This window comes from Trachurus trachurus (assembly GCF_905171665.1).
Source record: "Trachurus trachurus genome assembly, chromosome: 3".
NCBI lineage: Eukaryota > Metazoa > Chordata > Actinopteri > Carangiformes > Carangidae > Trachurus > Trachurus trachurus.
The window spans coordinates 34653401-34668201 of NC_139893.1; the positions used below are offsets into that span (position 1 = coordinate 34653401).

The following is a 14801-nucleotide window of genomic DNA, read 5'->3' on the forward strand; positions in this document are numbered from 1 at the left end:
CCGAGTGTAAACAAAATTTGTCAGTTTTTGAATAAATATTTGAGGAGCTGATAAACACTGCTGGTGGGGCGTCTGAGCTAGCAGCAGGATGAGCCTGCTGCTATCGTCATTTTATCTGCATAGTAAAAATTTCCAATGTAATTTTAAAATAAAGCAATTTAAATACATCAGTTTAGGTGTTGCATTGCCAAATTACACAAAGATTTGCTAAAGGTTCAAACACATAATCAATTAATCATCAAAAACTCTCTATTTACATTAGCAAAGCAATGTAAATGGAGTTGTAAATTTCAAGTGTCAGGAGATAGTGGCTATGAAGATCACTGATGTGTTTTTTTGTTTTTTGTACCATTGTACTAGGAGACACTTCTTCCTTCTCATAAAAAAGTTAGAGTATAATCACTGTTAAATACAAATTGCACACATGACTTCAGTGACATCACTGAGTACTCTACATCAGGCTCCAAATTCAACCTTGGATTAAAGCCTAGAGATGAGGAAGATTTAAGTTAAGCTCTAAGACACCATTAGCCCTGGTTGTCACCATGAAACCTGAGATCATTTCATTACTAATTAATAGTCTTATTTTCTGTCAGGACACACCAAACAATCAGTTCAAGCTTGAAATTCACATTTCCAACAAGGCAACATCTTCACTGCCATTCATTTGTTCAACCTCCATTTGAAACACTGTTTACTATGTTCAACGACAAAGAAAAGCTTAATCAATTTTCCAAAATCAAAGTTTTTGAATTCAAATTGTTGGAAATAGTCAACTGATTGATTAAACTGCAACAATTTGTTGTTTTAAGACTTAATGACTGATAAACAGACAAATCAAAAAGGAAATGACCAGATTTTTTTTTTTTTTTTTTTAAATAGTTGGTCAAATGGGTTCAACATCACAATCATGCCAGTTACAAGTTGTAGTCAGTTCCTTCACAGGGAGGAGTGAAGACCTCAAGTAAAAGTCACATATCTCAGTATGGTAGAGCTCTTTTGTAGGATTAGCTCCTCAACATCCGACAGGTTAAGCACCCTTTTTAATAAATAAGCTGAAGCAGTAAACTTCAGACTATTGTCAACCCATTGAGGGAATGCAACACCAGTTTCTCTGGACATTTTATCAGGGACGCAAAGATTAAGTTTGACAGAAGTACCGTATGTGAAATCACCATTAACCAACACTGTCTGGTTTAGACAATTAAAAAAACAACAAAAAACAGCTAGGGTAAATCAGGGTAATCATGAGTCCAGACACAGCGAGTAATGCTTAAACACCTTTATTGTGCCCAATCTGAACATACTCCACAACTGTAAGTAGCAGCAAACTTGGCAGACCACAATGAGGTAGACTTTCAAAACTCTAAAAAGCAGCTGGGCTAAGGGACAACAAGCTCAGCATGACAAACCTAATGGATAAAGAAAAGACATTTAGTCTTTGGCACACAGCTTATTATGCATTTATGTCCAACTGGAACAGGAAGGCAAAATGGGATAAGAAAGCATGGAATCATTTACTGGGGTCTACTCAAGCTGATCGATTGATAGATTAATTTATCATCAGCTAAGTGGAAGTTCTTACATTCAACAGGAAACAAGCAGCTGTTTTAACATAGGCGTGTCCCCCTGCTGATGTACAAAAGTGATTAAAAACCACTGCCACCTCTCCACACGTGCAAATTAAAAAGTGCAAAAATCAAAACTATGTACAGTCAAATGTTCATTCTCTCTAGTCTAGTCTCAACAGGATCCATCAGATGCTTGAGAAATGACAGATTACCAGTTGAAGTATATCCAGTACTATTGTTACATACATTTAATATAACTGGACCAACAAAGCAAGTTAAAGTTGTATCTCCAACATTTTGTGCCCATTCAGTTGAAATTTGGGAGGGCAAATTAAAAAAGAAAAATAGCCACAGAAAAATTTAATGAGAAAAAACGAAAAAAAAAATAAAAATAATTAGGGGGGGTTTTCCCATAAACAGCCGCCTGGTAGAATTCTGTTCAAAATTTTCATGTCATGACTTAAAACCGTTTGTGTACAAATTAGTAAAAAACTGCGTAAAAATGTCTGAAATGCGACTGGTTAAATGAAGCCCAACATTCAACTCCCAAAAGTAAGAAACACCAGTTGGCTTGCACAGGAAAAACAGATGCCAACTGGGGGTGGGGGAGGGAGGGAGGAGGGGAAAAAAATAAAAATTTAAAGGCACTGTATGGCATTTGCCAATGAACGGCAATGAGACTTGCGTGATTGCTCTTCACTATGCAACACATGTAAACAAAAAAAAAAGAAAAAAAAAAGAAATGGCATTTTCATCCACTTCTTAACCTTAGGCTGACTCCCATCTTTCTGTCTGGCCACGAGTCTGGGAAAATGCATAAGTGTGAAGGGCCCCCTGTCTCTCCCAATAAGGTCACTGTGCATAGTGCCACTGTGAACAACAGCAAAAATGTAGCGAAGTGCAAAAGTGAACATTTTCTACAGTGATATATCCCCAGTGCCTGGTGGAGTGCCATGGTACCCTCGTGCTGAGGGGTGTCTGGCACACGTGCTCTCCTTGGCGGGCAGCCTGGCCCCGTAGCGGGGGTCTTCCTCTGACCCTTCAGAGCGTTTGGGTCATTCTGCTTTAGCTGGAGTCTCTGTTCTTCTGGTTGCGCATGAGGGGCCGATGGTTGCTCAAGATGTCCATGGAGTGCTGCCAGTGCCAGCAGGAGCGGCAGTAGTACTTGAAGCAGGCCTGGGGGGCAGAAGACAGAGTGGAGTGAGGTGCAGGTAACTTTCACTGACAGACTCTTCTCATTTTGTTTAAACTAGAGCCGTCAAGGGATTAAATGTTAATGTTCTGTGATTAATCTAACATGTCAAGTTTTGCTGCAAGTATTTTTATATAATATACTAATGATGGATAACTGACTATTGACTTTAAAAGTTCAACATCAACCTGATGGTTGACAAAACCCCATTTAGTATGAAGGGGGGGGCAAACTTACAGGGGGCTCCATATTTTATCAAACAATATTAAAAACAGATACTAATGGATTAGAGCATCTACAATATAAAGCTGTTAGTGACTGGACAACCAGTTTCCTGAAGTGTATTACACATGTTGGCAGATGTGAAGCCTGGTAGGACAGGACAAACCTCTTAGCATGACCAGGATATTGAATAAAAGTCAATGAATCATGACAATAATTAACTGACTAATCATCTGTCCTGACGGGTGATCGTTTACACTTGCATGCTGCATTCACTTTAATTCTCAATTCAATTAATGTAACTACTGTAGCGCAATGAGTTCAAAACAGCAGCAGCTAAGTATGCTTTTAATGACCAATTCAGACCAAATGTTTACACTAAAATAACCATCAGATAATCAGAACAAAATGTTGCTTTAGGAGGGAAGTGACAGCGCTGCTCTGTTTTTTCAGTCAATTGTACAATGGACACCAATGGAAAAAAAGAGAACAGGACGCCTCAGAAAAATTACCATGCCTAAATGTTGCTGCCAGAACAAATACTTGGATGAATTACTGAATTACAGAATCCACATCTTTGATGGAACATTTATAATTGCTCTAATCCAATAAAGTGTTTTGCTAGGGCCCAAAACTAATTTGTTTCTTTAGGACAAATACACAAACACTCTACCTCTGGGAGCCATAATCACTCTGGTCAGAAGCAAGACAGGCATTTCTGCTCTGACACCCCCCCTCCCCTTACTATTATGAAGCCCTGCTGTGAGCAAGTTAAAGTTCCCACTGACCTGGTCTCTGCAGAAGAAAGGTCCAGGTTGGCGAAGGCAAACTTGACACATGGAGTCTTCCAGGTAGGGGTCAATCTGGACCTGGGGGCAAAGAGCCACTGTGCTCAGTTTACAGTTATCACAGCAAGTAGCTACATTTCCAACTAAAAAGGCATCACATTTTACCTACATTCTGCAAAATAAATCAGCAAAAAGAAAACTCAACTTCAACTATCCATTAAACCATGAGGACAGAGGGCAACACAACAATTTTAATGTTAGTTTCCTCATTGTACAACACAGATCTGGGGATCTGCTTTGCCAATATAAAGCTTTAGTGAAGGTTTTAAATATGCATTTTTTTGTTTTATTTAAAAAAAAAAATAAGAATAAAAAACTAGTGTGATGCAAATGCAGTAAAAAAAAAAAGTTCCATTTCTGCAAGTGAGAACCTGCTGATGAAGCACCAGTGTCTTACATAAAAAAATAAAATAAAAAGATTTAAGACAGCTGAGCACCTGTACAGTTTCCAGTGAAGACATTTAATCACAGTCACTCAAAGCAGCAGATTAATTATAGAGAGTACAAAAACTAATTATAGAGTTTCTTACCTTCTTTGTAAACTTGGGTGTTTTAATCTCCACAAATGCTGCACACACAGCCTTCAGGTAACTGCGCTGATTGTTAAAAGTGACACGTCCAGAGCCTGTACAAGAAAAGTTAGGTCAAAATTATTATTTTTTCCCATATAATCAGATAAACAGTAGGTTTATGTAAAACAAGTACCACGTCACCTTTAAAAAAAGAGGAGTACAACTAGATAACTTGATCAAATGAACATTGAATTGAGGCAATGACAATATCAATGAACTTGAATTCTTGCCATTATATACACACACACACATCACAGGGAAAAAAATAAATAAATAAAAAAATCTGCTCAACACTCCAGTCTCACCTATGGGATACTTGTGCTTGTCCGTGTCAATGCCAGCGTACATGACGCCTCCGAACAGGTCGTTCATGATGCTGGCCAGAGCTTCAGCATTCAACATGCCATGCAGCGCACCGACAAACACCGTCTTACTGGGGTCCAAACGCTGGGCGGGGCAGCGCACATAGTTGCTGTCGGAGATCACCCAGGGGATCACCTGCACCTGTAGCAGCAGGAACAAAACACAAGAGTCCGACTCTGACAATACTTACTGAGCCTCGTTTGCTTTCACTTTTAATGAAGACCTGAACTAGGATGAGTTAGGATTGGGCCATGGTATTAAAATTTGTTGATTCAACTCAAATGTTTTATTTTACCTGTGATTTATACTAGATATAAAGGACCTCTCCCCTTTATTTAACTGTCAAAATATTCTAAAACTGGGTTAGGGGGTTGCACATAAAATCAAGAATGATTTATGCTATAAACTCAGGTATTATTGATATTATTCGAGTAATAGTTCTGTCTAACTAGAAAACTTGATCCCTGAAAATACTCTGATAAATGGCTGATTAATTGTAAGGTTTATGCTAATTAATCAGCTAAATTAATTATCCTCTGATCACATTAGAGTTTAAATGATTAAACAAGATTAGTAAAGAAGATTAGCGTTTGATTAGCAACTAAAACATAACCTTTAAAAATGACAAAAAGGCATTATATTTTTCAAATGAATACTGAACTGATGTAGAGACAGATTGACATGTTTCATTTCAACCTGTATGTATCTTTGGAATCACAAAAAGTAGCTCCTGACCATTTTGTCCACAATCTTTACATGATTAAGCTCCTTGGTTTTTCAGGGCATTTCTTAGTGTAAGAAATACCATTGAAAAGTTCTGCCGTTGGTAATGTAATCTGACCCATCCTTGGAATTAACAAATTCTCAGTGGATTGTGGATCAATTTGGTCAAAAGAGTGGAAACAAAAACTGCTGAGACAAGCTAAGAAAAAAACCCAGGCAGCATGACACCATTTATAAAAAGGTAGGCTAATGTCACCTTCATGTGTTGTAGATGTGGAGGTAAAGTTAATGTTACTTTTACTCAGTGGGCTCATCAGAGGGACTGAGTAATTGTTAACATTATTGTCTGTGGTCCAGAGAATAAACCATCTCCTCAAACTAAACCAGACACTGAAATATTTTAGTGCACAAGTGAAACTCGTGAATCATCCGTTACTAGCTGCAATAGGTTAGCAGAAACTATTCTAGACCAGCTCTATTCAAACACTGGGGAATGCTAACCTGTGAGTGAATTACTGCAGACCAGAGTAACACTTGTAACCATAGTAACTACTAAAGACAGAAATGCTCAATGAGACAAAAAATTCACCAACACTGACCAACTGAAATGTTTTATAGACTGGACTTGGCCAGACTAAATGAAATACCAGTATCACACACACACTTCGTGAAGTTTGAACAGTTTTCAGTCACGTGCAGCTTCATTCTTGGAGCTACAGACACAGTTTGCTGTGTCCCAAGATCACTTCAGCTTGATACCCACTACCAGTCTAACCTGTACAAAATCAGGGAGCACCTCATGTGAGCCACAGGAAGTCAAAGAGCAGAAACCTTCAGATTAAACTGTATGTGCCATAGTGTAAATGTATCCAGTGCTTTTGCTATGAAGCTGTAGATAGAAGCACAGCCTGCAGTGATGCAATCCAACATTAGCTCTACAATAAATTAAGCAAAAGTTTGCAATCATACAAGAAGCCAATCAACTGTTTACCACAGTGCGACATGGCATTAGATTAAAAGGACTAATTTTTGGACTGTCACTGTACTTAATTGTAATGTCTTATATTACAATACATAGTTATGTGCCTTGTTTGTTTTACTCACATCCTTGCATCGCATTCTGCGGCTGGACATCTTGAAGTAGTACTCCAGTTTGTCCTCGGGGTGAAACGGGTCCTGGGAGCAGGCATGGAGCAGTGCCCGGACAGACTTCTCATTCTCAAACACCAGGTAAACATAGCCTTCAAAGCATACAGAAAAATACTTTAGAATATCAAAAACAAAAAACAAATGTGGCCTCCACAGTATTATGGTGTCAGTTATGTAGAGTCTGCTGCCTAAATTGAAAGTCTGTTTGGCAACTACTTACTTACTATATACACACTATCAAGTGTGCCATGAAGGTAAATATCTTTAATGGAGTCACAAGGTCTAAGGCAAGAAATGGACGGCATAGACAGAAGTGCCTTGGATACATTTTTGATCATTTATGCACAATAGTTACAGCCTTGGACATAATTTACAACTTTCATTCTTGCATCCAGGCAGTATGTGGCCACAGACATGGAGAGCTGAAATACCAAAGAGGGGCAGAGGCCACAAATCAAACCACAAACACACAACAGGACATTTGCTGACCAACACCAAGTAGTCTTAAATGAACAGTGCTGACTCCAAACTAGTTCAACCTAAACCTAATAAAACTGCCATTTACTCCCTTCTTCTAGCACCATGGTCCAAGAATGCCCAGAATCACCATCATAAGTATCTAAAACTCCCACTAACAAACTCACCAGCATACCATGTGTTCACCACAGTGCTACCCTGAAACCCCGTAGAGAAAAAAAATTGCCTACCAAATTTGTTACCTTTGGCCACATTACCTTTGGGAGGGCACCGAGGGTGCTTTCCATCCTTACCCGGCCATTCCACAGTCAGAGGCCCATAGCCACTGAAGGTGTTGATCAAACCAGCTGAATGAGGGATGAGGGAGAGATCAGACTGTTGTTCAGACATTGTTTCACTAAATTCAGTCCTGCCTTGTCTGACATGTCGAGATGAAATATTGTGAAACTAGGTCTAAAAATCCAAAGTGCATGTGTATTCTGTATTTATTCCAATTCCTGCCTCCTCTATATCCCCATTGTGTTTCAACTGTAAAAAGCCACTGCACTGTAACATTTGGGCCAACAGATATGCATCTGGCAATGTGAAATTAAAGCAGACAGCATTTTGGCGCAGCAGTTACCTTCTGTGATGTCCCAGGGCACGCCACCAAGAAAGACCTTACAGGAGTACAGAGGGTCCTTGTTGTTTCTGGGAGGGAGCTGACCGCTCCAGGTGAATGTAGCCTCATTCACAGCTGATGGGTCAAGAAGAGCCAAGAACAGGTCACTTCTATTCGCAGAAAGCACCACTATTATGCACACCGTTCAAACTGAGCTTTAAAACATTTACCACGAGGGTAGCGCAGTGATAAATTAGAAATGTTTCAGAATTACCAGCAGCCTGCCTGTGCAGGCGGGCCTCCCTCTCAATGCTGAATGTGTCATCCGACTGGTCAAGAACATCTGCACCGGGCCATGGAGAGCCAGTACGCCAGCGGCGGGAAATGGCTGAGGAGGAGGGGCTGGCACTCGATGGTGGAGTCAGGGGGGAGCTGGAGTCCTGGGGATCCAGACGGGAGCCCAGTCGCAGCAGATCTTTATGCACGTTTGACGCAAGATAAGGCAAGGGAGGGGAAATCCGCAAAGTCGACTGAAGAGAAAGGACATGTAAATACCTGTTAGTCAGTTTTTTGTCTTTGTCTTACCATTTCGTCACTGCCATTTATTTGTTGTTTCAAGATCTGGACTATCCACTGTACCATTCCCCACCCCAATCATCATGTGCCTTACCAGCATGTCACAGAGGTGGTCTGAACCAGAGCTGAAGCCACTGGTCTCCGAGTCTTCAGGACTGCTGGAGCGAGAGTCCATAAAGGAGCCCGAGTCCAGACGGTTTGCTGTGCGAGCCATGCCAGGGAACTTCTCCAGGAAGTCAGCAGTCATGCTCATGGAGTCAGGGGGCAGGTAGCCTGGGGGCTTTCCAAGGATGCTGCTGAAGGGACTGTTCATAATACCTAGCACTGTAGAAACAGAACAATGTTTACAGTATAAATGAAATGACTGAAAGCAATTTCACAGTAGCTACAGCAATATTACCCTCACAGCTTGTTTATATTTGACAGAGCTGAGGGAGGTTTATGTTGTTTCCTGTAGCAAATCAGTTGGTCAGGAGCTGCACTGCAATTTCAAGTTTCTAAAATTTGACACCTTTCCTCTGAATGTGTTCCACACCTCATCGGCAAAACAAAAGGGAACTAGCTTTGGCTAGTCAAAATAACGGCAACCTAATAAGCTGTAACTGAGGCATTTTTACTTTCACATGTGATGCTGTGTAACCTGCCTGCCGTTTGAAACCCAATCTTGTTACAGGGGCTACACAGCAAAATTTACCAGAGGTCAACTGATCCAACGACACTTTTCCCAAGCAAAGCCCAGTGTCAGCTAAGCAGCAATTCCTTATGCATTAATCAGCGTCTTCTTTCCTCTTGATAAGCAAGTGAGTCAGCTGGCAACAGTGACAGATATGTACAGTGTGGCCTGTGACGGTGAACATGAGGCTCTGAGGGGATCATTCAGCTGTAGGCCGCATTTGAAGCTCTGCCCCACTTTGTAGCGGGCCCAGTTTAGAAAGCTCTAAATGAAGTTATGCCAGGTCAGTTTGGACATGAAGCGATAAAACTATAGCTCTACAAATGGGTCAGGACAAAATGGGGCACAGTTTTAGTCGATGATGATGCTCATGTCAAAATTGTCGGACAGCTCTTATGTCAGCACTTATTTGGTCTAAGTTCACGCATGGCAAGCCAGTATGTGGGGCTATGTTTATCTAGTTTTCTGACCATACCAGTAACCTCAGCCAGAAAAACAACCATCTGTGTGATCAACAGGTAATATAGGTAAATATTTAGACCCAGCCTATAGCTCAAGCCGATTATGGGTTAGTAAAAAAAAAAAAGTGGCTTCACTAGATTTGTTTTTTGTGCTTGCTAGATTGCTACAGATGCAGCAAAGCAAAAGTGCCACATCATCCTCCCTAGTGACGCTACAGCCTGTTCCCACACTCAGACACACTACTGTTAATAACCAGCCATCACATTTCAATATAAACGAGGGCTGTACAAATTAAGGCACATAACCTCACAGATGTAACAATATGGACCATCATGTTCAAATCAAGGGAGTCATGAGAGCGCAAATAAACTTGTGGGAAAACGGTTACCACCACCAACCAATACACAGGAGACCAGGTTGTCGGTTTTGCTGCAAATCCTAAATACATTGAGGTAAACAAACAAAAAAAAAGAGGCCTGGTACTTACTGGAGGGTGAGCTGGTCTGAAGCTGCGAGGGGGAGGGATGCGTGTCTGTCTCCTGGCTGCTCCAGGGTCTGTCCCAGCTGGACAGACGGAGGGACTGGAGGCCCAGGCCCAGGTCTGTGACACCCGGTGGGCCCCTGGATGTCGGCATCTCCTGGGAGCCGGGCATGCCACCACAGTTGGGGAAGAGCATCCTCCTGCTGCCCACTGCAGCCAGCTCTGACTCTTTTAGGTCCGAGATCCAGTTCAGAGATTTAGCAAAAAAAAAAAAGAAGAGGAGAGAGGAAGTGTTAGATAACCGTTCAGTCTGTGTTACATAGAAAACAGCAGAAAGATTTTGTCACACGGAACCGTTTGTGAGAAGAAAAATACGACTAAAAATTAAAAAAAAAAAAAACTTCCCTCATCACCACATCTCCCCCTACCCTGGCTGACGGGGGAGCTAACCTGCTTCTGTGCCCGGTGCAACTGCCATGCATCTCCGTCCGCATCACTGACCCACCTAGCAGCATGTGACATGGCTGCTGATGCACTCGCACACCCCTGCTAATGACATCAGCCCCCCACCACCACCACCCCCCACCTCCCTGCTTCCTTGCCTAACAACTGTGTAATGAAAAATTCCTGTCGGAGCTATTGGCTTGTTGATAGAAGTACTCCCCTCTCTGGTAGGCACAGCACGTCTCCGAGTCGGTGGGAAGACAGCCACCGCTGCTGCCGCTGTTACCGCTGCTGCTTACACTGTGTCTAGCCTTGTTTCCCCGAGCGAGCTGACAGAGGCAGGGAGGGAGGGGGAGGCGAGGGGCAGAGCTACAGCGGCATGGTGGGAGGCAGCATGGGAGATGGGAGCAAATGACTCAGCAGACTTGAACTAAAAAAGTACTTCAGGCTTGAGGATGCTGTGATAATTTCATTTTAAGAAAACCACTGTACTCACAGGCTGGTGAATTCTCCTGATTTTTTGCACAAAAACACATACACAGCGAAGAAAGAGGCAAGCAAAGCCTCGGCGTAGCACAAACAGCTGACTGATCAGATGTTGAGGACGTAGCGATTTGCACCGCCAGCTCCTCCCTGCCCTCTCCAGGTCTGGAAAGCTTCCAGCAACAGCCCTGATTCAGCAACACCAAGCTGGGGTGGATGGGGCAGGGGGGCCAGAACAGAAGTTTAGCTCAGTGTGCGTCAAGATCCAATTTACTTTTCATTTAAGTTACATAATATCTGTGCTGCTGCTCATGTCTAACAGAGCAGAGAATTATAGTACAACTTACACATTGCCTAAAATAAGCCTGATACTCAAATGCATTGCAGACACGTCCTTAGTAAATTAAGAATTCAAGGAAAGGACGCAGGGAGGGTGCTGAGCCTAAATGTTGGCAAATCTCACTCCTCGGGTAAAAAAAAAAAGGGAACACTTAGAATTGCTGCAATGCTGCAGAAGGCGATGCACCATGAATCAGCTGCTGGCACTCGAGAGATAATGACAAGGTGAAGGAGGTTTAACAGATGGCAATTCTGGCTGAGAAAGTGAAAGGACACTTATAAAAATAAAAAAAATTAATCCATGGTATTGTTCCTTGCAGTCAGGGTAATTTCATTTCCCCAATTTAAATGTATAGCTACAACAACAAAAATGTTAAGAAACACAAAAAACATGGCGCCTGGTTTTGCTTGACAAACAGTCCAAAACGTATGCCCTCATTTGAGAGGCTAGCATCAATAATAGGCACCATATCACCATTTTTTCCCACTTGAATTGCTGAAATTAATCAGATTACTGTGATTATTTCTTGTTCAATGAAGTGACAAATTACTTAATCTCTAATTAAGGTACTGATGTCCCATCTGCCCCGACCTTCCTGGGAATCTGATGTTTCGAGGAAACTGGATCAACCTAAACCTTGGGGGACATTTCTAGGCTGATTCACACATAGCAATATACGATAAGATTAAAGTATGATTATGAGAATATTTAGCTGATTTCCTTTGGATGAACAAAAAGTGTTTAAGTATTTTTCAACCAAAACTGTTCCTTGGCAATGTGGCAATATACTAAAATGGAAAATCCAATTTAAATGCAAAGTACAAACTTTTTGCAACAAATCTATAGATTGTTGTAAAGATGAGGCTCAGGAGGAATTAATCTTAGTATTCCTGAAACCTGTTGAGACTGTTAGTGTTTGTGGTACACCAGCAGTGTTGGTACAGAAGCAGGGACCTTGATTTGCAGCCAAGTCGACCACCTCCTTGGCAACCAGAGGTGTGAATTACTCCTATTGACCTCGAGTCTCTCAAAACTATTACGCAACCGCATGTTACAGTTTAGTCTGTGCATTTGCTTCGAGTTGCTTCTTTACCAGACGCATGCCACTGACGCAATGACTAGATATTGGGTAATCCTTGGTCCGCACTTCTTTCAGCCACTCCAGCCATGTTTTCTGATAATGTTGTTGCTTATCAATACTCTTTGTCGTGTTAACTTTCCGTTAAACTGCTGCAGTTAATTCACACTGATTACCCAACTCCATAGTGTGATAAAGCTCCACGTCTCACTTATTAGCTCGTGCATCGAGCTGGACAAAAAAAACACAAATGACACTTTACCACACAGGAGGTCTGGTTTTCCCTTTGTGTTGTTGGGTGTGGTGCACACACCGGTGAAATCCAGAGCGTTGCCCAGCATGGTGTTCATCCTGCGGAAGATGTCTGCGTTGCTGCAGGTGGACAGGGCCGGGGAGTCGGAGTCCGGGGTCTCAGGCCTACGGGGGTCGTGTCTCTGCAGGAAAAGAGGAGAAGTTAACCCGGTGTGCGTGGCTGCAGGTCCACCGACAGCTTGGGACAAAATTAAAAGCATTTCTCAACAGTTTTGGGTGAATTATTTTAGTTGTCAACGCCACAAACAGACGTCGGCGGTAGTTGCGTGGCACCAAAGGTCAAAAGAGAGAGAGGTTAGAACTGGTAACGTAGAAAACTACTGTTCACCAATTTAATTTGGGTTTTTCACTCACCAGGGAAAACGCCATTGTGCTAACTGCCAGCCTATGACAAATGTCACAATAATTGCCGCTGGCTAAAATAAAAGGTCATATTTATGAAGTTTGCTAGCCTGCTAATTAGTCTCAATTTAGTAAACGTGCGCTCGACGAATGAGTGCTCCTCGAGGGCCTCCGTCCCTTCACGTGCACCGCATCAAAGAGGAAGACCGCAAAAATAAAAGTCTCGTGCCGTTGGAGAGTGTAACTGAGGTTATGTAAACAATACATAGAAACAGGCCACTTTACCCATTTAGGTCGTTAAATTAGGGTATATTCATTTTGTCATCTGAATGGACATAATATTTATTTATTTATTTAGATTATAGAAGTAGAATTTAAAGTACATTAGGCTACTAAACTGCGATATTAAAGCATTTGTAGTTTAGTATACGTGTACTCCTACCTACTCTACTTGTGTATTTGAATTTTCTGCTACGTAACTACTCCAGTTAAATTCACAAAAATTGCAAATATGCAGGACTTTTTACTTGTACACTACATTATTAAATTCAGATACATTTTTACAAAACATAGCCTACTCAATCAATAAATAGCCTATATATTCCATGAGACCTGATTGGAATTTACAAAATAATTAAAATTTGTCCCATATTCTTTGCCACCTGCCAGTGTTGTTTACTAATGAATACATCACTCTTAAAAGACTCACTCTTTGTAGCTACTATTTTGAAATTAGCCTGCTTTTTGAACGTGCACTACCCTGCAGTTGTTTGTTCCCTGACTGGTTAATTTTACATCTGGACTCATAATGGTCCTCAAGATTTCCTGCCCAGTGTATTCTGGGATGAGATGCCCCACAAAACACACAATAATACACTACATTATCATAATATGCAAGTATACTGTTTTTCCTGACTATATTATTATCAAAATATGAAAACATATTATTTGTTCACATTAGTGAAGGCTCTTCAATCATTCTTAACTGAGCTGATAACCAGCTGCATGCTGCAGCTAATAGGGATACGAATAAACAAATAAACAGAATAATAAATGAATAAACCACACTGAATTACATACAAGATCAATGATTTATTTGAATCAATATACAAAACTGAGATATGGCCCTTTGATTCAGAAGTGGTGTATAAACATTTGGAGAGCTAGTATAGTGCTGCACCCTGATAACTGTGGAGTCACTATGAAGTCTTTTATGAGAGAAAAAAGAAGAAGAAGAAAATAATATAATAAAATAACATACAGTAAAATAATGTTACAGGTTTAAAACATTAATGTTAGGGTGGTAACAGTTCTCACTGTGCTTTGCACCATATTATACAAACATGTTTGTCATTATTCTGATGATTTGTCTGTGTGGTTGTGTGACTGCCTGTGTTTTCTCGTGTCTTATCTCTGTTCTTCTTCTGCTCCTGCATTTCAGTCTTGTTTGCAGAAGAAATCTTGACATCTGTGACACGACCTGATTCCATGAAGGAAACAATCAGACACCTGGATGCTGTTAGCCACTGAGCAGCTTCAGTGAGGGGTTCAGGGCAACAGCACATCAGAGATGGTATAGGTGGTCATATGCTGATCTTTCACTTTCGTTATTCAGATTTTATTAATCCCCAGGTCCAAGAGAATGTCGCACCTACGTATATGCAAGTTGTCATTACATTTAAAACAAAATCAGTAAAATAGACCAAAAAGTGCCTACATCAGTGTGCCATTGATTTGAGTTTTATTTGGGTTGTAACCTAGATTTGGATTATGTGTGTTTTGGCCAATTAACTGTTCAGCCCTTAAAGTTATTAAACATTGAGAACATTTTTTAAAATAGGCTAATTAAAATGTAAAGCAGCAAATGGTCCGTTTTGAGTAGCTGGAACCAA

The 14801-nt window shown here is 41.1% G+C and overlaps 1 protein-coding gene across 1 annotated transcript; it reads right to left on the reverse strand.

The window, feature by feature from the left end:
• Positions 1-1302: 1302 nt before the first annotated feature.
• On the reverse strand, positions 1303-12936 carry cpeb1b (cytoplasmic polyadenylation element binding protein 1b; the record flags this gene model as incomplete). Its single annotated transcript, XM_083992838.1, has 12 exons — positions 1303-2747; positions 3774-3854; positions 4364-4458; positions 4711-4909; positions 6596-6732; positions 7360-7464; positions 7740-7853; positions 7993-8248; positions 8389-8618; positions 9917-10138; positions 12518-12689; positions 12922-12936. 12 exons carry the CDS (start codon positions 12934-12936, stop codon positions 2637-2639), a joined length of 1737 nt encoding a protein of 578 aa, XP_083848964.1. The 3' UTR covers positions 1303-2636.
• Between the last annotated feature and the right edge of the window lie 1865 nt (positions 12937-14801).